At 42.6% G+C, this 22969-nt stretch overlaps 1 protein-coding gene across 3 annotated transcripts in view; it reads left to right on the top strand.

Annotated features, from left to right (window-relative positions):
• Nucleotides 1-15061, top strand: part of Yaf2 (YY1 associated factor 2) — a 55689-nt gene extending 40628 nt beyond the window's left edge. The window contains exons 4-6 of one of the 3 annotated variants that reach the window (XM_087559150.1): nt 2120-2140; nt 12581-12733; nt 13349-14676. In XM_087559150.1, the coding sequence (XP_087415276.1) occupies nt 2120-2140; nt 12581-12733; nt 13349-13586 (412 nt within the window). In that variant the 3' untranslated portion in view covers nt 13587-14676. 3 annotated transcript variants of the gene reach the window in all.
• Nucleotides 15062-22969: the final 7908 nt, after the last annotated feature.

Here is a 22969-nt window from a genome sequence, read left to right as displayed (position 1 = left end):
CTGAAAGTGCTTTGGAGATTCCGTCTGTCTTTGGACATGGCGGCTTTGCTCTCCATGCTCCCTCTGCTTTCACTGCCCTTCATTTCAGCGTTGCCTGTTGGAACTGCCCCGGGACCAGCTTGGAAAGCCCTCTTCAAGAACAGTTCTCTTTGACTTTGCCATGTCGAGGTGTTATTTATGTTTCTTGCCTTTCAGATTTACTCAGCAGCTACTTGGACATACACTATGTTAGATGTCTTTACTGGGTTCCTCCTGTTTCTTTCTACTAAATTGGATCTCATCAATGCTAGAGACCACACTACCTTCATTAGGCCGGCTGTCTTTAGTTCAGCATCATATTTTGTATGTAGAAATCTTAAATCAACTCTGATCTCTACAGGTGAACCTCATTGTTTTCAATAGATGATTGCATAATAAAATTAGACATGTGCCATGCTTTTAGTATCTACAAGTAAAATGTATTAAACACTCATAAACTAGGTGCAGTGGACAGCTCAGCAGGTGAGGGTGCTGGTCTCTGAGCTCTGCTAATGTGAGGTGGATCCCAGGATCCACATGGTGGAAGAGGAGACTCTCCTACAGTTCTCTGACCTCCACAGGCTCCATGGCAAACACATACACACACACAAATAAATGTAGTAAAATGTTTATAAAACACTAAAGACAATTTCGAGAATTCAGTGATCTTAGAGCACTGGTTCTCAGCCTTAATGCTGAGACCCTTTAATACAGTTCCTCATGTTGTGGTGACCCTCAATTATAAAATTATTTTCATTGCTACTTCATAACTAATTTTGCTACACAATCTTGTTATGAATCATAATGTAAATATCTGATATGAGACCCCATGGAAAGGTCGGTCCACAGCCAAGGGGGTCGGGAAGCCCAGGTTGAGAACTGCTGTCTTAGGGCCACAGAAACAGTTGCACATTGATAATCTTGAGCGCGCTGGTTTCTTTTGCCCTTTCCGCACAGCCGCTGTCTCCCGGAGGGAGTGGCCTGTGCATTGACAAGCTGTTCTCCTGTTGCTCAGCTTTCCCGTCCTGCTGTGTCCCCTCTCCCACGCAGAAGTGACTGCATCTTTGTTCACATGCTTTTAGTAAACAGGTTCATAATCATATTTTTGCAACAAATTGCCTTAGAACATTTATTTTATCTATTTTGGTAAGTCGTAAGTTTGCTTCAGGTTTTAGCGGATATTTCGGACTCTAGATTACTCTCAGGCTATAGTTAATATTTGCTGAGGCCTGCCATGGTGGTCCATGCCTATAGCCCAATTCCTCAGGAGCCCAAGACAGGAAGATTGCTAGTTCCAGGTTAGCCAGTTTAGTCAGACTCAGGGAGGAAGGATGGGCTGGGGAAGAAGATGCTAAGTGAGGCTGCACTTGTCTGAAGGCTTGACCTCTGGGTACCTCCTTCCAAAGATGGCTCAGACACACTGAGTGCTGTTGACAGGGTTGCCAAATCCCTTGCCATGTGCATCTCCATAGGGCCGCTGAAGTCCCTTAGAGCAGCCGGCTCCCCAGAGCAAGTGCTCCAAGTGGTAAGACAGAAGTTACAGAAGTCCCGCTTTGTCATTTCCTTAATAGTTTGATCATTTGAGCTGTTTAACAGTTGGGGTGCTATACAATGGCGGAATGCCATCAGGTGTGAAGCTCACTGGGTGCTGTCTTGGAGGGACAGAGAGCAGTGAGAAGTAAAAGCAGCAGTTGCCCTCCACCTGTTGAGGAAGCCAGGGTACAATAAGGTGGAGAGAACAAACAGTTGTGTGGCTTTGTCGAGTTAGGACCTCAGAGTACAACATTACTGCAATGTTCAGAGATGATAAAGTCTCAGGTAGTCATGCCTGACTCAGTTTTGGGCACTGCCTGTGTTTGCTCTCAAGCTTTTTATGGACTTAATTGTCTGGAAACCTAGGGTAGCAGGCAAGAGCAAGTTCTTTAAAAGTTTATTAATGTGTATTCTTAGACAGTATGTTAAGTATTTTCTCATACTGTAATAATTTATTTAAAATTGTCATACAATATATTTTGGTCATGTTTTCCCCTTCCCTAACTCTTAGATCCTTCCCCACCTTTTTTTTTTTTTTCTTTTTTTCGGAGCTGGGAACCGAACCCAGGGCCTTCCGCTTGCTAGGCAAGTGCTCTACCACTGAGCTAAATCCCTAACCCCCCTTCCCACCTTTTTATCTACTATCTTTTCTCTTTCTTGTTTAAAACACACACACACACACACACACACACACACACACACACACACACACACACCCCAAAACAAACAAGCAAACAAACAAAAAACAGAAAAAAACCCACCAAAATGAAAGAAAAAGGTACCGTTTCCCTCAGCTCCCTTGGCCAGCTACTCCTGAACATAGGGTCTGATCTGGTGTGGTTGATGTACCCAGTAACACCCCATTGAGAAGAACTGGTTTCCTTTTTGCCAGCAGTAACAATTATAAATAGCTTGGTTAGAAGTGGGATACCATGCCAGGTTTTCTCTTCTCCATGTTGGAACCCATCTGGCTTGAATCTCTGGGTGTCTGTTTAGGTCATACATCACAGTCTCTGTGATCTCACATTGTACATCAGTCCTGTTGTGTCTGCAAGACAGTGTTCCTTTGGTGCCATCCATTCCCTCTGACTCTAAAATCTTTCAGCTTCCTGTTCCCCATAGATCCCTGAGCCTTTGAGAGGAGGGGCTTGGTAAAGACATTTCTTTTAGGACTGGGTGCTACACAGTCTCTCACTCTGCACACTGCCCAGTTGTGGGACTGCATTTCCACCTACTGCCTGAAGATGCTTCTCTGCTGTGCATTGGATGAGGCCTAATCTCAGGTATAACAGTATGTCATTAGGAGCCCTCTATTGCTACATTTCTTTAGTAGCATAATAGTAGTTTTCTGCTGTGTAAACTAGATTGGGGGCCGATTCACCATGTAGCTCACTCAGTCCAGCGCATTCTGTGCTGGGGTGATAAGCTTGTGCTACCATACTTGTTTTGATTGTTTACTTTCTTATGTTTTTATTAGCTGGAATGATAACACATTGAACACATTAATTTTGTCTGTGACATTTCATTTTATAACAAGTACACTAATTTATTAATTACTTGTCTTGTAACAAATAGTTGAGAAAGGAAGTTTATTTCGTAATGACATTCTTTCACTTTCTGAGCTAACTGTTTCCACCATTAAAAGACACTACTCTCAGTGGAGGTGAGGGAAGTTTGTGCTGCTGAACTTTAGGGGTAGGTTTCTGGGGCCTACTGGGAACAGGAGTTCTAAAACAAGCAAGCATGTCTGCAAGGCTGTGGTGCAAGGCCATTTCTGCTGGCTACAAGCGAGGTCCCCAGAACTAAAGAGAGCACACGGCTCTTCTTAAAATTGAAGGCGTTTATGCTCGAGATGAAATTGAGTTCTACTTAGGCCAGAGGTGTGCTTATGTGTACAAAGCAAAAACCAATACAGTGACTCCTGGAGGCAAACCAAACAAAACCAGAGTGATCTGGGGAAAAGTAACTCAGGCCCACAGAAACATGGTTCGAGCCCAATTCCAAAGCAACCTTCCTGCAAAGGCCATTGGACATAGACTCTGTGTGATGTTATATCCCTTCTGGATTTAAATGGAGAGTAAATAAATAAAAGTGGATTTGTGCTCTTGGGGGAAAGAGACTCTTCTCTCTCATTCAGCATTCCTCTTGTCAAAGGGAAGAAGGGACCCCCGTGCGCAGACAGTACGTGCATGGTGGAGCTGTACCTCTCTAGTCTATAAAGGATGGTGGTGGGGTTGGGGATTTAGCTCAGTGGTAGAGCACTTGCCTAGGAAGCGCAAGGCCCTGGGTTCGGTCCCCAGCTCTGAAAAAAAAAAAAAAAAGGATGGTGGTAAACTGTGTCCCCATGGCTGTTATTGAAGGAGTGTTAAAGCCCGTTCAGCCTCCAAAGAGTAGTAGGGAATTTTGTTTCAGTTAATAAATGTATTCCTCTACACTTTTCATTCAAAATTGAATAAGATTAAGCCATCTTAGAACTGTAGGGTAGAGTTACAGTCTTGAAACGAGGGGTAATCCTTGTCTTTAGAACAAGAATGAAACAGTGGAGTATTAGATAACACAGAAAAGCCTATGATAAAAGAAGACAGTTTTACACGCATTAATGCATTCTGTCTTCTCTTGCCTTCGACCCTCTCCTACGTCCCTCTTACCATGTTTCACCCTTTCTTCTTGCTGCAAACGCCTTTTTCATGTTCCATTGCTTTGCTTTGTTTTGTTTTGTAATACAGTGGGTTTAACCAGGCCGTACTGTCTTTTGGAGCCTGGTAGGCTCTCTGATGGTAAGCGGCTGAAAGCAATGAGTCCCTCCCACAGTAGCCATTGACAACCAGTAGCTCAGCAGTGCCGACCAGGGCCCCATGACCCTTCCCCTTCCATGACTGACCGTCAAGACGCCCATTCTCATACAGGTCTAGTGTACGTAACCGCAGGTGTGGGATCATGATTGCAGTGGTCATATCATGCCTAGAAAGTAGTATTTCTCAGTCCTTCTCCCTGTCTTGTGGCTTTTACAGTCTTTTACTCCTTCTTCCTCTGTGTTCCCTGAGTCTTAAGCAGGTTGATATCGATGTCCTGATTAGGGCCAAGCAGTCAACTGTCACTCTTTCTCAGCACCTTGAACAGCCGTAAGTCTCTTTAAGGAATACCATTCAGGGTACAGGGTACAGAGGAGATAGTAAGGACTGCTTACTAGAATGCCAGGTCTACAGTTCTGCTTGCCCCATGGCCTGCTTCACTCACAAACCTACATACTTAGTCTTTATGTTTGCTTATTTTGCCACTGATAAAACAGCTGACAGAGCAGCTTAGTGGCAAAGAGGCCCATGGCTTCATAGCACAGTCTGTCATCCTGAGGAAAGCACCCCACTTGGTCTGCTGTGCTGAGGCATTCCCTTAGTCTGTTTAGTCTGTTCTTCTCATCTGATAGGACAAGGAGCAGAACTCTGTCAGAACCAGAAATGAATGTCACGTGGGAGGCATTTCCTCACTGGCCCAGTCCACTTCTTTTAAAGGTGCTCCCAAAACAACACTCCTAGGTGGAGAACTACTGTTCAAATATGTGATGAACCAGTGGGGGACGGTTTACATTGCAGCCACAGTATTTAGCATGTTCCATGTCAAGTCTATGGCTCTCTGACTTAGAGAAGGCTTCTGTTGTCCTGCCACGGTTCCTTTTCCTGCGTGATTGGAGGCTCTTATCCCTGAATATCCAGGTGTACATTAGCGTTCATTGTTTCACTTGCACTCCACCCTGCTGCACCCTTAGGTTAGATCTAATCACTTGGTTATAGCCTGACATACTCTTTTTCTCCTCTGACAGGTTCAACTAGTTCTGTTGGCTTTGCCTTGTGGACTAATTATAATATTCTCAACTATCTCATTTTTACCATTGAGAGTATAGTTCTTAAGGAATATTCTGAATTGATAAGTCATTTAAAATAAAGGATTTGATTCAGCCTTATGGATTTATGGTGTAAATTATACCTTACTAATAGATGTTTACTTTCACAGTGGTTAGACTGCCTGTCATCCCCTGCCTCCACAAGAAGTAATTGTTCTAGGGAGAGAATATCTGTTAAGAATGAATAAGACTCAAAGAATAAAAAAAGAGAGTAGTAACTTTTCTAAGATTTGTGAGTTGGAAAGTTAGGAATGGTTTCTTCTTGCATGAAAGTGTGAGTGTGGTGCAGCGAGGCAGTGCCGGGTAGATGATGGAGCTCGCCTGGTGACGGCCGTGCATGGGGCAAGGAGCATGTCACAGACGTGCTCAGGCCCTCAGTGCAGCATAGTGGCTGATTATCGATGGTGTGTACTGTGACCCAGAGAAACGTAGCAAAGCTAAGGAGCTGTTCCTTCAGGTCCCATCCTCTAAGGTAGCACATACGGTGATCATCATTGTAATGACAAGAATAAGGCACTTCAATCTGCTAATGGCTGGAAACTCCAGGATTTAAACTTGTTAAAGAATTGTTTTTATTTTGTGTATTTGTTTTTCTTGTGAGCATGCACACATTCTGTCTCTGTCTCTGTCTGTCTGTCTGTCTGTCTGTCTCTCTCTCTCTCTCTCTCTGTGTGTGTGTGTGTGTGTGTGTGTGTGTGTGTGTGTTACAGTACCTGAGGAGGCTAGAACCTGGAATTACAGTTGTGAGCTGCCATGTGTGTGCTGGGAACTGAACCCAGGTCTTCTGAAGAGCAGTAACTGCTCTCAATTGCTGAACCATCTCCCTAGCTCTGGGATTTCCACTTTAAATTTTTATAATTTTGTTAGTAATATTTTTATATATTCATTTGTATTAAATTTTGAGGTTAAAGGAATGACAATACAAAGCACAGTATATGAATGTGACAAAGCTATAATTTAATGAAGAGACCCTGAGATTTAAAATCTCCTGCAATGACAATTTCTTAGCTACATTTCTATTTTAGAGGACTTACCTAGTTTTAAATTAGTCTTTACTAGCATTAGCCTGATCAAATATATTCCCAACCATGCTGAATCTTTCAGTTTTCTCTTTCCATGTTTTGGTATAGCTTAGAAAAGAAAAGAAACACCTGTTACTGTGACCCCCACACTGTGTGTCTGTCCACGAGTAGCAAGTACCTCACCCTGGCCGGGAGCTCAGAGGCAGGACGGTGTCTTCAGGCTGTCCGTCAGAGGACGATAGGCGTCACAGCCGGCTGCCTACATGTCACACTGCGCCACGTGCCCATGTCAGACGTCAGTAAGAAAGTAGGCTAAGGGTTACTCACTGCTCGGCACGCATTACTGGTCCAGGGTACACTCTGACTGTGCAGCAGCACTTGCTGTAGTGGCTACAGAGTGCCGGCTGACACCCGGGCTGCCTGAGCACAGGCACGGAGACAGAACATGAATAGTACATTCTTCTCTGACACCCAGTGTGGTTCCTAAATTTGTGAATTACCAGTGCTTAACAGTCTGGGCTTATTTACTTATTTACTTATTTGTATTGTTTTGTCTTTGATTTTACTGTTTAGTCTATTTTCGCTGCTATAACAAAATACCATGGGGTGGGTACTTAGGAATAACAAACTTCTTTTTTTATTTTATGTATGTGAGCACACTGTTGCTGTCACTGTCCTCAGACACACCAGGAGAGGACATGGGATCCCTTTACAGATGGTTGTGAGCTACCATGTGGTTGCTGGGAATTGAACTCAGGACCTCTAGAAAAGCAGTCAGTGTTCTTAACCACTGAGCCATCTCTCCAGCCCCTACAAATTTCTTTCTCTCACCTTTTAAAGTTTGGGAATCACATGTCAAGGTCATGCCTGTGAGGGGTGTCTGATGAGAGGTTGTGACTTCATGTGGTTGTGGAAGGGACACAATGGCTCTCCGCAGCCTTTGTCAGGGCACTCATCTCAGGGGTTCTGCTTTTAGGATTTAATCACCATACTTCCTTATTCTAATCGTATTTGGGATTATGTCTGAGTGTAGAAATCTGAAGGGACATGGACATTCAGATTCTAATATTCACACAGAGAATGTCAGCTACATGCAAGTCAAGGCTTTTTGCTTCTTGCTTTAGAAGTGTCTCTTGGTTAGAGGTGATAAGGGCATAGGCTAATCAGTTAACACTCACCCTTGATTTTACTGTCCAGACAGTTGAAAGTTCATTGCTGCTTCTTTATTTTTGGGCATTTTTGATTATTTATTTTCTCTATTTTTTTTATTTTTGTATAAAGAATGCCCCCCCCCCGGTCTATTCAGAAAGCTTCCAAACAACTTTATTGTCCTATAGAATCTGTTTCTGACTGATCTCCATACTCTTAAATTTTCTTGAGTTTCTTCAGTGACTGTTAGTCTCAGGTAAAGATTCCTTAAGGTGTACCCTCTGCACTGTCTTGAGCTTCCTACTGCCCTGATCACAGTATTTGCTAAAAGTCATAACATTTCTTGAAGCTGCTTTTCAGAAGATGTTTTGCTGTGTAACAGTTTCCTCTGAGATTGAAACATTTATCCTTCAGGGAAGCTCCTTACAGAAGGTAAACAACTCAAATGAGGGTCAGGAAATCCTGAAATGGCTGGGCCTCTCCTCCTGACAGGGTAAGCAAAAGCTCAATCTAGAGATTGATGGAGCAGTGTGTGAAGACGACCCTGAGGCCAGACAAGTGACCTGGAAAGAAACCAGTGGAGCTGGGTGGAGGAGGTTTAGAGCAACTGAGGCACCTTGAATGGACTCTCCAGCCTGAACTGCCTGCAGGCTGTGCAGTGCGTTCTAAGTGTTTCTGCTTGGACAGAAGGGCATCCTGGGAGTCAGACGTCCAGGAACCACACAGCCGAGGGCAAGGGAAGGGCATCCTGAGGCATGAGAGCTCAGGAAGCACAGAGCTGAGGTGGGACAATGTCCTAAGGGAAGGGCATCCTGAGGCCCAGAGCTCAGCAATCACACATCTTTGAGGAAGCCTCCTCAGCAGAGGCTTTACAGCTCCCAGGGCAGGGTAGCCTCCGCCCCGTTCTACTTCTTTGCTTCTTCCCTTTTTCCCTTCATTGCTTCTTGGCTTACTCCACTGAGAGTCACACCAGGCAGCAAATCCCATAAAAGAGATTTATTGGAGGGTCCAGGGAATTGAACACAGGTCAGGGCTTATATAGAATTTCCTAGGGCGGGAGAGCTCTTCAGGGCTGAGATTTCTGGATTGAGGATTGGTGAGATTTCAAGTCCTGATCTTGGGGAGCTTGGTGCTTTTCCTGCTCAGGGATTGGTAGCTTTTCCCTACCTCCTCTTCCATTGGTTTGGATGAGAAGTCCTTCCTGACCAGGGGTGGCTTTGGCTGAGGCACTCTTGTGCTGCTTGGGGAGGTGAAGAGAGGTATCGCCACAGTTCAGCTCATGTAGGCTGAGGCAGGAAAGGAGATGAACCACTGTGGACATCTCCTGCAACAGCTACAAGGCAAGGAGATGCCAGCATTTTGACAGTTGGTGTGGAGGCATCTTAGAGTGGCTGTAGGCTGAGGCGGGAGGCGGGGAGGGTTGGTCTCCTCTGCTCAGGGACGACCCCAGCTTCCTAGCTTTGTGAGCGGGCACTCGTGCTGGGGTGTGTGAGCGGTCCCTCGTGCTGGGGTGTGCTTTTGTGATCCAGTTGTTTCTGAGTCATTTCTGCTTCTATAAGTAGCCCTAATAAAACTCATTGGTTCACTAAATTGGACTTTGGTGGTATCCATACTTTGTTCTGTTGAGAGTTCCCTATAAAGTCAGATTGTGTGTTGTGTCTTCCCAGGAAGAAGTTTTCTCACATAACCTCCCTGAGTCAGACAAATTAGCAGTACTTGAAAACTAGCTAGAAATACAGAATCTTGGTCTCCATTCAGAAGTCACTAAATCAGTAACTGGAGATAGGGGTTGACAAGACAAAAAACTTCCTGGGAGATTCTGACACCGCTTGATTACATTAACTATTGCCTTAACCTTTGTTGTGTTCATTTCCTTAACAGAGCTAACCATAAATACAATACCTTCAGATCACTTTCATATGTGTAGCTGGTTTTTTTTTTTTCTTTTAGGAGAAGACTTTGCAGTCTGGGTCCTTTCTTTCCTTTGTGTACATTAGGCCATGAGTCCGTATGGACTGGGCTCCAGCAGCTCAGGCTCCTTCCCGTTAGTCCTCACAAAGTGCGCTTCTCTGGGTGGCGCAGGCTGGCGCTTCAGCTGAACCCAGGCGCCCTTCTCTTTGGCTTCCTTTTTCTTCTGATCGTTCTCCTTCACCCGCTTCAGGAAGTTGTCTCTGCCCTTTGAGTATTTGATGTGCTCAATCCACACATTGATCCTCTTGGCAGAGTCTTGCCCTTAACTTGTTTACAATGATGCCCACGGCATGCTGGGTGACATTGAGACTCTTCCGGTTTTGCCGTGGTAACACTTATGGGGCATTCCTTTTTGAACAGTGCCCATTCCCTTGATGTCTACAATATCAAGCTTCTTGTAGATTCGCATGTATGTGGCCAAAGGACTGACTCCATGTTTCCTAAAAGGCCTAGAGAACATAGACTGAGTACCCCTCCTCTTTCCTTTTGTGTTCGTCATTTTGGCGAGTTACTGGAAGATGGCTGCCCCCGTGTAGCTGGTTTTGCACGTGTTGTGTATGTATGTGTATGATGTGTGTGTGTGTGTGTGTGTGTGTGTGTGTGTGTGTGTAAGCACACACAGACTTGTGCATGGAGGTCACAGAAGGATGGCTGGTTTCCTCTAGTGTTCCTCTCCTCTTACCTCCAGGCTTACTCCCTTGAATTAGAACCTGGAACTTGCTGTGCTGGTGTTAAACAAGCCGTGGCTGCCATCCTTTCCCTCCTTGTTACCAATACTGGGTTTGCTGCAGGTGTGTCAGGAGGCTAGCTTCTTACCTGAGAACTGGCACTCCAAACTCAGATGTGCAGCAAGCACTATCTCACAGCCGTCTTCTCGAGCACTGTTAGTATAACTGTTAACCTGGACACTGAACCCGGACTTCTGTCCGTTCTGTTTTTAAAATGAGTGGACTCTGCTTCCTTATAGCCTGCTGGCCTTCAAACTTTTTGTTTGGTTATGCAGTATTATGCAATATTTTCTCATTTCCTGGTTGTGTCCTGCTGTTTCCTGTTTCTTTTCTAAGAAAATATAAGACTTTCAAAAATGCTCTATCCAAAATATAATTTTTATAATTAAATTTAATTAAAAAATTAAATTTTAATAAAAAACCCTTAAACATTAATACCAGCTCTTGGGAGACGGAAGCAGTCAAATCTCTGAGTTTGAGGCTAGTCTGGTCTAAATAATGAGTTATAGGACAGCTCAGTAGTCTACATAGTAAAATTCTATCTCAGAAAACAAAAGGAAAAAATGTTGGCTGTGAACATCGTATTTACCACCTGCATTCTGGATTCTATGTGGTAATAATAATTATTCTGAAAGCATAAAGACTCAGATTTTATACTTTATTATCAAATATAAACACTTGATTATATGCACTTAAAAAAAAGATAAGGGGCTGGAGAGATGGCTCAGTGGTTAAGAGCACTCACTGACTGCTCTTCCAGAGGTCCTGAGTTCAACCACATGGTGGCTCACAACCATCTGTAATGGGATCTGATGCCCTCTGCTGGTGTGTCTGAAGACAGCTACAGTGTATTCATATACATAAAATAAATAAATCTTTAAAAAAAAAGATAAAAGACAACAACCATGGCAGGGTTGAAACACGGAGAACAGTTGGCTTCATTTATATCGTTTTTCATGACTGAAAGGCTCTTTACCTGTGCTCAGTCCTTCTCATCATCCAGTATGTGCCCCCTCTATTGTCCTCTGTTCTACATGTTATACTGTGCCCACATGCATGTACACACTGGGGGCTACTGTGTCTACATGCATGTACACACTGCAGGCTAGGATCTCCAGATGGAGGAGACATGTATGTTAGGTTTTGTTCTGGTGTTGTGTGACTGCGCTTAATACTATGCGTTCTAAGATTTTTCTTTGGGTTTCTTTTCAGGATAGGAGTTTCTTTTTTTCTTTTTTTGGTTCTTTTTTTTTTTTTTCCCGGAGCTGGGCACCGAACCCAGGGCCTTGCGCTTCCTAGGCAAGCGCTCTACCACTGAGCTGAATCCCCAACCCCAGGATAGGAGTTTCTAAGCAACAACGCTAATTATTTATAAAACATGGGATGGATATATCCCTATGTCTGTCTGTGTGTCTGTCTCTCATATTTTTCTTCACTCCTTTGTCCTCCTACTTCCTCACTTTCTTTGGTACATACAGGCTGTTTCTCTGAATCCTGCCCCAGGTGCTCATGCTAGCATCCAAAGGCAAAGCCTAGAAGGCACCCTGCACTGTAGAAATGGAGACGTCACACAATGGAGGATGCTCTTGCATCAGAAATGCATCTTAAGGGGCTGGGGATTTAGCTCAGTGGTAGAGCGCTTGCCTAGGAAGCGCAAGGCCCTGGGTTCGGTCCCCAGCTCCGAAAAAAAAGAACCCAAAAAAAAAAATGCATCTTAAGATTGTGGCGGGAGACAGAAAGATTTCAATGGTGCATTTTGGCATAAACAGATAATCAGTGAATGAATTAAAGATTTTAGAGGGATGATACTAGAGATATTTAGCTCTTTCTCTCAGAAGGAAGGGCAGGTCAAAGCGACTTCTTGGGGCCTGCTATGTGCCTTAGCTTTTGCTTTGCTTGTGTGAGGCCCCGTACTTTAGCCACAGCACTGGTACACTGAAACTAGTTAAGTGTAAACGTTTGTTAAATTTTTAAAATTCATGTTTGTTATATGTGCCTTATTTTCTTGGATATAAATTGTAAATAATATTACATGTTCCTTTATGTACACTTGCACTCTACTGGCCTGAGTATATATCTTAGACTTAGATTTTAACTGTTATCATAGTTTGTTCTATTTTATTGAACAGAAATAACAATTTATATATGAGAAATTTAAACTTTAAAATATTGTAAAATATATTTTCACAACCTGCTTTTGTTTCATACAAACATGCATCTGTAAGTTATAATAAAATCCGTTCTCTTTCCTATGCACACAGGAAACCTCGCCCTGTCTCCCAGCTGGTCGCACAGCAGGTCACTCAGCAGTTCGTGCCCCCTACCCAGTCGAAGAAAGAGAAGAAAGACAAAGTAGAGAAGGACAAAAGTGAGAAGGAAGCAGCTAGCAAAAAGAACTGTCACAAGAGAACCAGGTAGGATGGGCTCCGTGGGGTTTTCAAAACAATAGAACAACCATTTAATATTCCTTTTTTAACTTTGATCATACTCCTGTACACAGCGCCCAGGTAAGCTATTTTATCTCAATATAAAATATCACAAGTTTTCTGGCCTTGAAAGTTACGTTAGAAATCAGATAAGATCAGAATACAAGCTTAAATTCGAAGAGGCTTTGGTTTTATGTATCCCAAGTGTCATGTCTGCATGTGTGTATGTATACTATGTCATGTCTACATGTATGTATGTGCATGCCTGGTGCCTACAAAGCTCAGGGTGTCGTCACATCTGCTGGCACTGGAGTCAGGGATGTTGTAAGCCTCCATGTGGGTGGCGGGAATCAAACCTGGGTCCTCTGGAAAAACAGCTAGTGCTCTTAACCATTGAGCTACCTCTCCAGTCCGCCAGCCTTAGCTTTCATCAGCTGCCTTTGTGGTACAGTGGTGTCTTTGTGTCCTAAAACATCTATTGGAATAACATTATTAAGCTGCCTGCAACCTTCACTGTGACCCATTCTGTTACTTTATTTAGCATTTAATCAGAATTTTGATAGAAAAACGAGTTTAAAACCTACATTGTGTTTTTGTGTTTAGACCAAGATTAAAAAATGTGGATCGGAGTAGCGCGCAGCACTTGGAAGTCACTGTTGGAGACCTGACAGTCATTATCACAGACTTTAAGGAGAAAGCGAAGTCAGCTCCTGCATCCGGAGCCGCGGCCGCCGATCAGCACAGCCAGAGCAGCTGCAGCTCGGACACCACCGAGCGGGGCCTGTCCAGGTCCTCCTCGCCCCGCGGAGAAGCCTCGTCCCTGAACGGAGAGTCGCACTAAACACTCGAGCTCCACTTAGTCATGCCTGTCCTCCATGGAAACACAGATTATGCCAACAACTACCACATTTTCATGACAGACACTCATGCATAACCTATAATTTGAGTTTTACATGAAACATGAATTTGCCAGGATTCATTAGATTTATTGCAGTGTAAGCTACCGAACATTTCCAGACGTAACATTTCGGTCTCTGCTGTGAAAGGCCATGAAAATGTGGTTGAATTATTCATTATGCAGTGTTATTGGTAAGTCTATTTTCACTTATAGTTTAGTGAATTCTAACACATAATTATTGAATTCTCTACTATTGGCATGTAATGAGTTTAAATTTTTTATTACATAGTGCAAGCTGCCTAAATATGTATTATTTGAGAATTGTGAAACAAATAGTTATATGTATGCAAGTCAGAGGTCGGCTGAATTACTCTTGCTGCGACAGGACTTTCTTAATGCCTATTCTCCTAATGCACCTGCTGGTACTTGGTGTGATTAAATAGGAAAGTTGTTATTAAATAAAGAATTTGTATGAACCTTTGCCAATGTTTTTGACATGTTTTTACTAAATTATTGTTTCTGAGTTATGTTTTATCCATTTTTGCAGTTTATGTTTGTTAGTTTGCTTGTTTTTCAAAGCCTCGGTTTGTTGTACTGTTTACTAGCTGAATAGTAAACAATAAAACACGGACTGTGTAGCTTTCTGATTGAACACTGGTATTTCCTGTATTCTCTAAGACGTTAAAGTTGAAGGAGTATACGTATCTGGCAGGAACAGGAAAGAACTGCCATCCTTGCAAAAGCTTTAACTTAATGATAGTTTATCACTGTTTCCTTGTTCCAAACCTGTCCCGGGTCATAGACATGTGAATCTAATTAATATAACGTGTAACTATTGCACAGTACTGGGGTGCACTCCTAAGGTGATTTAATTGGCCTTTTCCTAAATATAACAATTGGTCTGGAAACCATAGTACTCTGGGTTCCAGATACAGCCTCCAGTTTATGCACTTATCAATATCCTGAAATAGAAAGTATTTACAGCCCCACTCACTTATGTATAATTACCAATAAAATATTTTTTATGACTTAAGATTTTGCATTTTGTTTACAACTAAATGGAGTGTGTTATGTTGTATTTGAAAATCCATCTTAGAAACTATATGCTATATCTTAAATTCTCAGGTTCTCTTGTTTTCTCTAGCCATTTGCTTAATATATATCTGCCCATGGGGGAGTCTCTGAAATGTAAATTAAACTAAAGACAAGAACCTTACTTGAATATCACCTGTCACGTAAAAGACATCATGGTAACATTTGAAGGTAAAGCTGTGGCCCCTAACGGTTGTGATACTGGTTTCCATGGTAATGTAACTGTTGAAATACAGTACGCTCATTGGCACAGTGGCACTCTTATGACGTGCTAGTTGTGAATCCAGTTTCTTGGTTACAGTAAAAGTCTGTGATGAAAACATTCAGACACCTCATTCTTTAGTGTTGTTAAATGAAGGTTTAAAACTTGTTTTATTCTAAGATACTGCCAATGGACTACCAACTAACTGGCCATGTTCTTTTCAAATGTTATTTTTACATCGATGATTTTCATGTATAAATGTTTAGTGTATCCAATTTTAAATACTTATAATATAATGGGGGAAATACTTTAGTTCCTAATACAAAATGAGTAAAGGTAGTATATCTTTCAGTGATCATATATTTTCATAATATATTTGAAATTTCTCTGCAGGAAAGAAAAGCATTAGAAAAGGTGCGATTTTACCAGAGTAGATCACACTCATCCTTGCGTGCTGGTGGACAACATCGTGGCGTGAGGATGCAGAGTGACACGCCTGGTGCGCAGGTCTCTGCTGCAGAAGGCAAACCTGAGTAAATCTCGGGCTTACTTCCTGTCCATAAAGCAGGGGCAGCGATGGGATGGCCTTCTCTGATGTACATGGTTCTTGTGGGTATTAAATGTTAACCCATGTAAGATCCTTAACATCTGGTCACTCAGTAAATGTGAGCCTTTACTTTTATTATTATAGGTAAAACATCTTTAAAAATCCCCTTTGTAACCAGATTATTTTAATGCTTCTTAGGTAACCTAAGAAGACGGTGTTGTCATAGTTTGCTTTGGTCCCAGAAGGGACCACCTTTCTATGATGGAGACCCTCACCTTCTACATTGAGACTGCAGAAAAGAACGACGCCACCTAGTGTAGGATTTTGTTTTTTCCTTCATCTTCCGTTATTCACTCTACCTCAAATAGACTTCCTATCAGGAAGGCATGCACGTTCCATTAGTACATGCACTGATGTTAAAATATGCAAGACTGTTCAGAGCCAGGGCTTTGGGTCTATCTGTAGCTGTTTTGTAAATTCGTAGTAGAGTTTTAGTGGTGGGCTCTTTTTTACTTTTTTATGTGTATGAGTATTTTGCTTGCATGAATGTGTGTGCACTGTGTGCAAGCCTGGTACCTGCAGAGGTCAGAAGAGGGTTTGGATTCCCTGCAACTGGAGTTACAGACAGTTGTGTGCTCCTATGTGGGTGCTGCTAATCAATTCTGGCACTCGGCAAGAGCAGCAGGTGCTCCTAACCGCTGGCCATCTCTCCAGCCCTGTCAGCAGTTAGTTCCTTTAACCGAACTCCATACTCAAAGTCTTTGGCTGTTGTTTTTCAGAATAAAAGTAAAGAGATATCAAATGAAGATGTACTTTGAAGCACATAAGAATATTCACTCTTAAAACCTTTTGTATTACACAGCAGGGATGGATGACTTAATGGCTTAAAGGTTTTAGTTAAAGGATTCATTGACTGCTGTCCTAAAATTATAGTGATAATAGACAAGATGAAGTACATTAGTAGAAAAAAATCAACTAAGTTGATGGCATGTCAACTTTCATTTAGTTACAAATCCTCAGTGCCTAAAAATGTAATTTTGGCTTACTGTGTACATTAATGGTTATTGGCTTGAAATTCTTCTTAGCAATTTACTTCTTCGAGAATCTTTGTAAAGATTTGATGTAGGAACTAGTCATGCTGTGTGGATTGAGAATTAAGTGGGGGGAGAGGAGTGAGTGCATACGTGTGTGCCTGTGCGTGTGTGTGTGTGTGTGTGTGTGTGTATGATAGCAGGAAAATAATGTGTTGCAGGGCAGTGGTGGCACAAGCCTTTCGTCTTAGCACTAGGGAGGCAAAGGCAGGTGGATCTCTTCAAGTTCAAGACCAGCCTGGTCTGCAGAGGCAGTTCTAGGACAGTTAGGGCTACACAGAGAAACTCTTAAAACAAAAATAACAAAAAACCACCACCAACACCCCCAAAACAAACAAACAATAAAAGGTTGACTTCATTACTATTGTTTTCGCCACTGCAGGCATGTTCAGAAGCCCAGAACAAAGAACGTAGAGGAGTTGCAGTACAGAAAAATCAGTGACAAGAGCTCAAGGGTAGCAGAGAAGGGAACAGTAAACAAGGACGTTTGGTGCTCTTCACAAGCAGAAAGTGAGGAAGGCTTTTGCTCACCATTAAGAGTGATGGGAAACGGGGTTGGGGATTTAGCTCTGTGGTAGAGCGCTTGCCTAGCAAGCCCAAGAAAAGAAAAAAAAAAAGTGATGGGAAACAATTCCCACTGCTATCGAGGTAAGGGAGAGTAGGCATCGGAGAGAATGGGGAAGGAAGGAAGGAAAGAAGGAAGGAAGGAAGTACAGAAAGTATCAGGGTGGCTAGGCTTCCGACAGGAGACCTCCAGGGAGGGAACTGCAGCTTACAGTCTTACTAGTCTCTGGGGACATGGCAGTGATGTACAGTGAGAAGTCATCTTTATAATTAGTCCTAAGCCATCCCCTTAGCACATGTTGTTAAGCAGGGCAGCAACATATGTAATAGTTTAGTTTTCATCAAGCCGGGTCACTGTAAGCTACCACAGACAAGCTTTCTTTCTATAAACAACCGCTATATAACACATACATACCTGCTATCCCACATCATTTAAATGTTATGACTTAGGCTTTTCTTAGTCCGTATAGACCATCCTGTCTATGCAACAGGCCAGTTCTCTACCACTTGAAATACTGTGGAAAGACCAGATACGTCAGTGACAAGTCAAGTAGAGTCCTGGCAGGTTTCAGTGTTGGGGACATATTTCCTATTCTCCATGTTTATGTGTGTGTAAGGTGTGTTTATATGGATACTGCCTGTGTCATTCCTTGGGTGTCGCTCACTGTGTTTCATGTTTCATTTTTTTAAATTCTAATAAAACATGTTTGGTTTTGAGACAGGGTCTCTATGTCTCCTGGCTGACCTGGAACTCACTGTGTGTATCAGGTGCACAGAGCACAGAAACTAGCCTGCTTCTGTCTCCAGTGCTGGGATTACAGATGTGTGCCTGTGTTTGTTCGGTTTTATTTTATGAGTGTTTGCCTTGCATGTGTGCTTATGCACCGCAGTGTCAGATCCTCTCGGACTGGAGTTAGGATAGTGTCAGCCACCATTTATGTCCTGAAAGTCAAACCTGGGTCCTCTGCAGAAGCGCAAGATCAGCTCTTAGACACTGATCTAACTTTCGGCCTTGTTTTTCAATTGAAGATTTTTCACAGCTTATCAGGTAGGCAAGGGTGACTGGCCAGCTAGTAAGCCCAAGGGACCTGCTTATCTGCACTTCCCGAGCCCGGTGTTCCAAGTATGGATCACTGGGTCTCTGCTTGCTTGCTTGTTTTGTGTTTAACTGTAGGTCCTGGAGAATCAAACAGTTCCCATTCATGCTTTCAGCACAAGCACCTCACCCCTGCCTCACATTCTGCATCTTTTCACAGATCATCACTTACCTAAACTCAGTATTTTCCTGGTATAATTTTTTTGTCTAGTTCAGCATCTTTATTAAGCATACTTTGGCTTTTAGCTATTGTTTCAAGAGTTGGTTACAAAGATACTAAAGATGCAGAGTACATATATCAGAGATGTATAAATAAAGGGACATCCCTACAACAGTAAAAATATGTGTAAGACACAGAAGTATTAAAGGAGGGGATGCCTGGGAGCTTTCCCTTAGAAAATTCACCTAGGCCTTAAACATCCACTGGAAAGTTTGCGTTAGAATATTGAGGCCTCATTTGGGCATTTGCAGCTAATTGAATGACTGACCAGTTGTTTGAGCTAGTTGTTTGTGATCACTCCAGCTTATATTGTTATATTAGTATGCTTTTAAGCATACTAATTTGAGATGTCATTTTCTTGTCATTTATTTAATATATTTGTTTTTATGTGTACGAGTATTTTGCCTGTATGTGTAAGTATATATATACCACATGTGTGCGGTGCCCGAGGAAGCAAGAAAAGCGTTTTGGATGCCTTGGAACTGGAGTTATTGATGGCTGTGAGCCACCATATGGGTGCTGAAAACCAAACCTAGGTCTTCTGCAAGAGCAGCAAGTGTTCTTAATCACCAAGAACCCCTCCCCCCCACCAACTTTGAAAACTCAAACCAGTTCTTCTTCATGGGGTGCTGAAGGGAAGGTTCTGCATTATCGCCCAAATTAGAAACTTTACTCAGACTGGTTTCTGCAAAAGTTTACTTCATCTAAGAAATTAGCCATTCTCTTAAGACAATTTAGATTGATTATTCTCAGTTTTGCTGCAGATGTAAAAAGTTTCAGTTAAAATTGGCTTTTCTTAAAAATAAATGCTTATTTTATGTATTTGAGTACACTGTCACTGTCTTCAGACACACCAGAAGAGGGCATCAGATCTCATTACAGATGGTTGTGAGCCACCATGTGGTTGCTGGGAATTGAACTCAGGATCTCTGGAAGAACAGTTGGTGCTCTTAACCACTGAGCCACCTCTCCAGCCCCTAAATTGGCTGCTTTTAATAATTTAATGTAGAACTCAATGGCTGTCCTTATTCTAACTTCTTTAAATTTCATATATATAACAATTTTGACTTTGTTTTCTTGTTTTTATAAACTGCCTCAATTCCCTTGGATGAAAAAGACTTAAAATTATTAATTAAATACATGTTCATTTTATGTGTTGTGTTTGTATGAGTATCTGGAAACCATGTGTGTGCCTGGTGCCTGTGGAGGTCAGAACTGAAATGCAGTTAGAGGGTTGTGAACCATCCCTTGAGTGCTAGGAACTGAACCCAGCCGGGTGTCTGCGAGAAAGCAACGATCTCTCCCAATTACTGAGTTTTCTACCCCTTAACACTAATAATTTTTGTAAAAATGGCTTTATTTCTAAGTGTGAGGATAAGCCAAAGATAAATTTAGGGTAGGAATGAGATACTGCTACCTTCCCTGAGTTCTGAGGTCTGGGTCCTGAGGTTGAATCCTAGTTTTCATCTAATGACTCAGAAGAAAGCTGATGTCTGCTCACCACTTCTCTCTAGAGGTTCATAGGGAAATCCAGAACTAAACTGAAGACCAAGGTTTTATAATTTAGGCTTCTCATGTGTGCTGCTTTCATGATCCCCTTTTGACTTACAATTATGGCAACAGTGAAACAGACCTGTGCCTACTTGTAGGTCGGGGAGGGAAGCAAAAGTCGGAAGAACTGGACACCAAGAAACTAGCTTGGGAAGAGAAAAGCCTAGGCAGCACAAATGGAAGCAAGTCTTTACAGAAAGCAGCTTGAGTTTCCAGAGTCAAAGCCCAGGGACAGTGTCAGGCTCAAGAGAGGCTGAGACACAAAATGGAGAGGACTGTGTCTGGCACAGAACAAGAGGGAGGACATTCCACCCTTGCTTTTTTGAGATAGGGTCTTTCTATGTAGCTCTCCTTGCTGTGTAGACAAGGCTGGCATTGCTTTCATAGATAGCCACCTGCCTCTGCCTTCTAATGGCTGGGATTAGGGTCATGCTCCACCACATTCAGCCAAACTTTCAGTTTTTGTTTTGGATTTTCTTTGGAGACGGGGTCTTGTTATATCACCCAGGTTGGCCCAAACCTTGCAATCCTCCCGTTTCAGCTTCTCCAGTGCTAATAGAGGTGTGCATGCCCACAGCTACCTAAAAATCAGTTTCTCTTTATGAAAATACTGGCATGTCTAAGAGAAATACGGGGGAGACAGGAGACGATGTACACCTGTAATTCCAGCTCCTGAGACACCCGGGCAAGATCACTTGTCCAAAGGATTACTTCTTTTTTAAATAAACTCAGATGCAGAAACTGGAAGGAAATACTGGACAGGACTCTATACATATTCGAGTGGCCTAACAGAGGGATGGATGGAGATAAGAGAGCACCATTTAACGTGTGTGTGTGTGTGTGTGTGTGTGTGTGTGTGTGTCTGTGCATGTGAAGCCCAGAGGACATGAGATCCCCTGGAGTGGAAGTTACAGGCGGTTGTGAGCTGCCCAAGATGGATACTGGGAACATAACTCTGGTCCTCTTCAAGAGCAGTAAGCACTCAAAACTCTCCTAGCCCTGTACCTTCTAAAATAAAGATTTTTTTAAAGGTTTATTTATTTTATGTATATGAGTGCACTGTAGCTGTCTTCAGACACACCAGAAGCGGTCATCAGATCCCATTACAGGTGGTTGTGAGCCACCATGTGGTTGCTGGGATTTGAACTCAGGACCTCTGGAAGAACAGTCAGTGCTCTTAACTGCTGAGCCATCTCTCCAGCCCTAAAATAGAGATTCTTAATATTTCATTTAAATCCCGAGTCTGCTTTCTATCTCCTAGAGATCTTTTGTCTAATTCTAGAGAAATCTTCCATACTGATTTCAAACTTCACTCCCTGTCCTTGCCTACAGTATCACCACCTCGAATATGCCTGATGCTTAAATTTCAGTTCTCTCATTCACGTTCATTGTTTTGAGTTGAGAATTTGAATTTACTTATCCTGTCACTGGCGAATTAAAGATTGTGGCTCTAGATATCGACTTGTAGTACATACGTGAGATGCATAAAAGGGATAGCCACTTGATGCTGAAATGGGTAAAGTTGTTTTCAGGTAAGAAAAGTCCATTTAGGAAGAGAAGAATGAAGAGTGTGAATCCTGGCTAAAGAGAGCGGTGTGTCCTCAGCTTTCCAGGGGCTTGGTGTGCAGGCAGCGGGGACATTTTCATTTTTAGAGTGCCTTTTATTGCCACAACAACTTCTGCAATTACAGGATTAAAAGGGTTATAAAAGATGAACATGATTATTCTTTACACACATTTACATGCATTGTCGGCTGGCTTTAATACTGTAATGTGCTTTTATGATCTGTGAGTCAAGAGATTATTCTTCATTCTTCCTCCATGTAGTTTCTTGGGAAAACAATTATTAGCAACCCCCCACCCCCACCTCCCGTTTTTAAAATGTGGCCACAGTGTGTTACCTACCCAGTTGGATGTGGAACTTACTATGTTGACTAGGCTGGCCCCTGAGCCTGTGGTGGTCATGCTTCTTTGGCCTCCAGAGTGCAGGAATTGTGTGTGTTGGCCATCAAGCCAGATTTCCTCAGCATCTTTTAAATGGGCCGTTTTGCCTGGGTCCTTGCTCTTTACCCTAGCTGGTACCACACCCTCCAGCTCTCCCTTCTGTTAGTGCTCTTGTAATTCGGTACCCTTTTATTTTTATTTCTCTAAGAATTGTACGGTGTTTTTACTGGCCTGTCTCCCTCTTGAGGGCAGGTCGCTCTTTTATCCCTGAATGCTGTGCACCTGAGCCTCCTGTCTGGCATGTAGGAAATATTCAATAAATATTTACTGAATGAGCAAATGTATGTTCTCTTTCTCTATATACATCTTCCTTGTTCATTGGATTCCCCCCCCCCCCCGTAAGGCAGGAAATTTAATCCTTATGGGATGGAAATAACCCATAGTTCATCAGGTGACTTTGCCAAAGTCGTAGAGCCAAGGATTGAGAGCTTCTAAGCCTGGACTCTCCTTCACATTGTCCTTTGTGGGCAAACTTCTCAGTGACCCAGATGCAACTTGAACGATTCAATAGAGTGGTTTTTCACTTTTAAGTGTGCTTTTTAAGTATGCATGTAGTTTTAAGTATTCTTTTCAGTGTGGTTTTGCCTGTACATTTTTAAATATGTGCATTTTACTTGTATTTTGAAATGTTTTTGTTTCAAGTGTGCATTTATTATTATTATTATTATTTTTGGTTCTCTTTTTCGGAGCTGGGGACCGAACCCAGGGCCTTGCGCTTCCTAGGTAAGCGCTCTACCACTGAGCTAAATCCCCAGCCCCTCAAGTGTGCATTTATAAATGTGTTTTAAGCATGCATTTAAAGCACTTATGTGTTTCAGCTCTGGACTGACTCAAATTTCTCATCTCCATCCCAGCCTTCACTCAAGCCAGACTAACTAAAACGCAAATGTGATCACCTTCCTTCCTTCCTTCTTCCTTCCTTCCTTCCTTTCCTTCCTTCCTTCCTTCAAAACCTTGAA

Source organism: Rattus norvegicus, chromosome 7, assembly GCF_021556685.1.
Source record: "Rattus norvegicus strain SHRSP/BbbUtx chromosome 7, alternate assembly SHRSP_T2T, whole genome shotgun sequence".
Classification (NCBI taxonomy): domain Eukaryota; kingdom Metazoa; phylum Chordata; class Mammalia; order Rodentia; family Muridae; genus Rattus; species Rattus norvegicus.
Note: the sequence above shows the minus strand (reverse complement) of the source record. Positions and strands in the feature narration are given on the sequence as shown.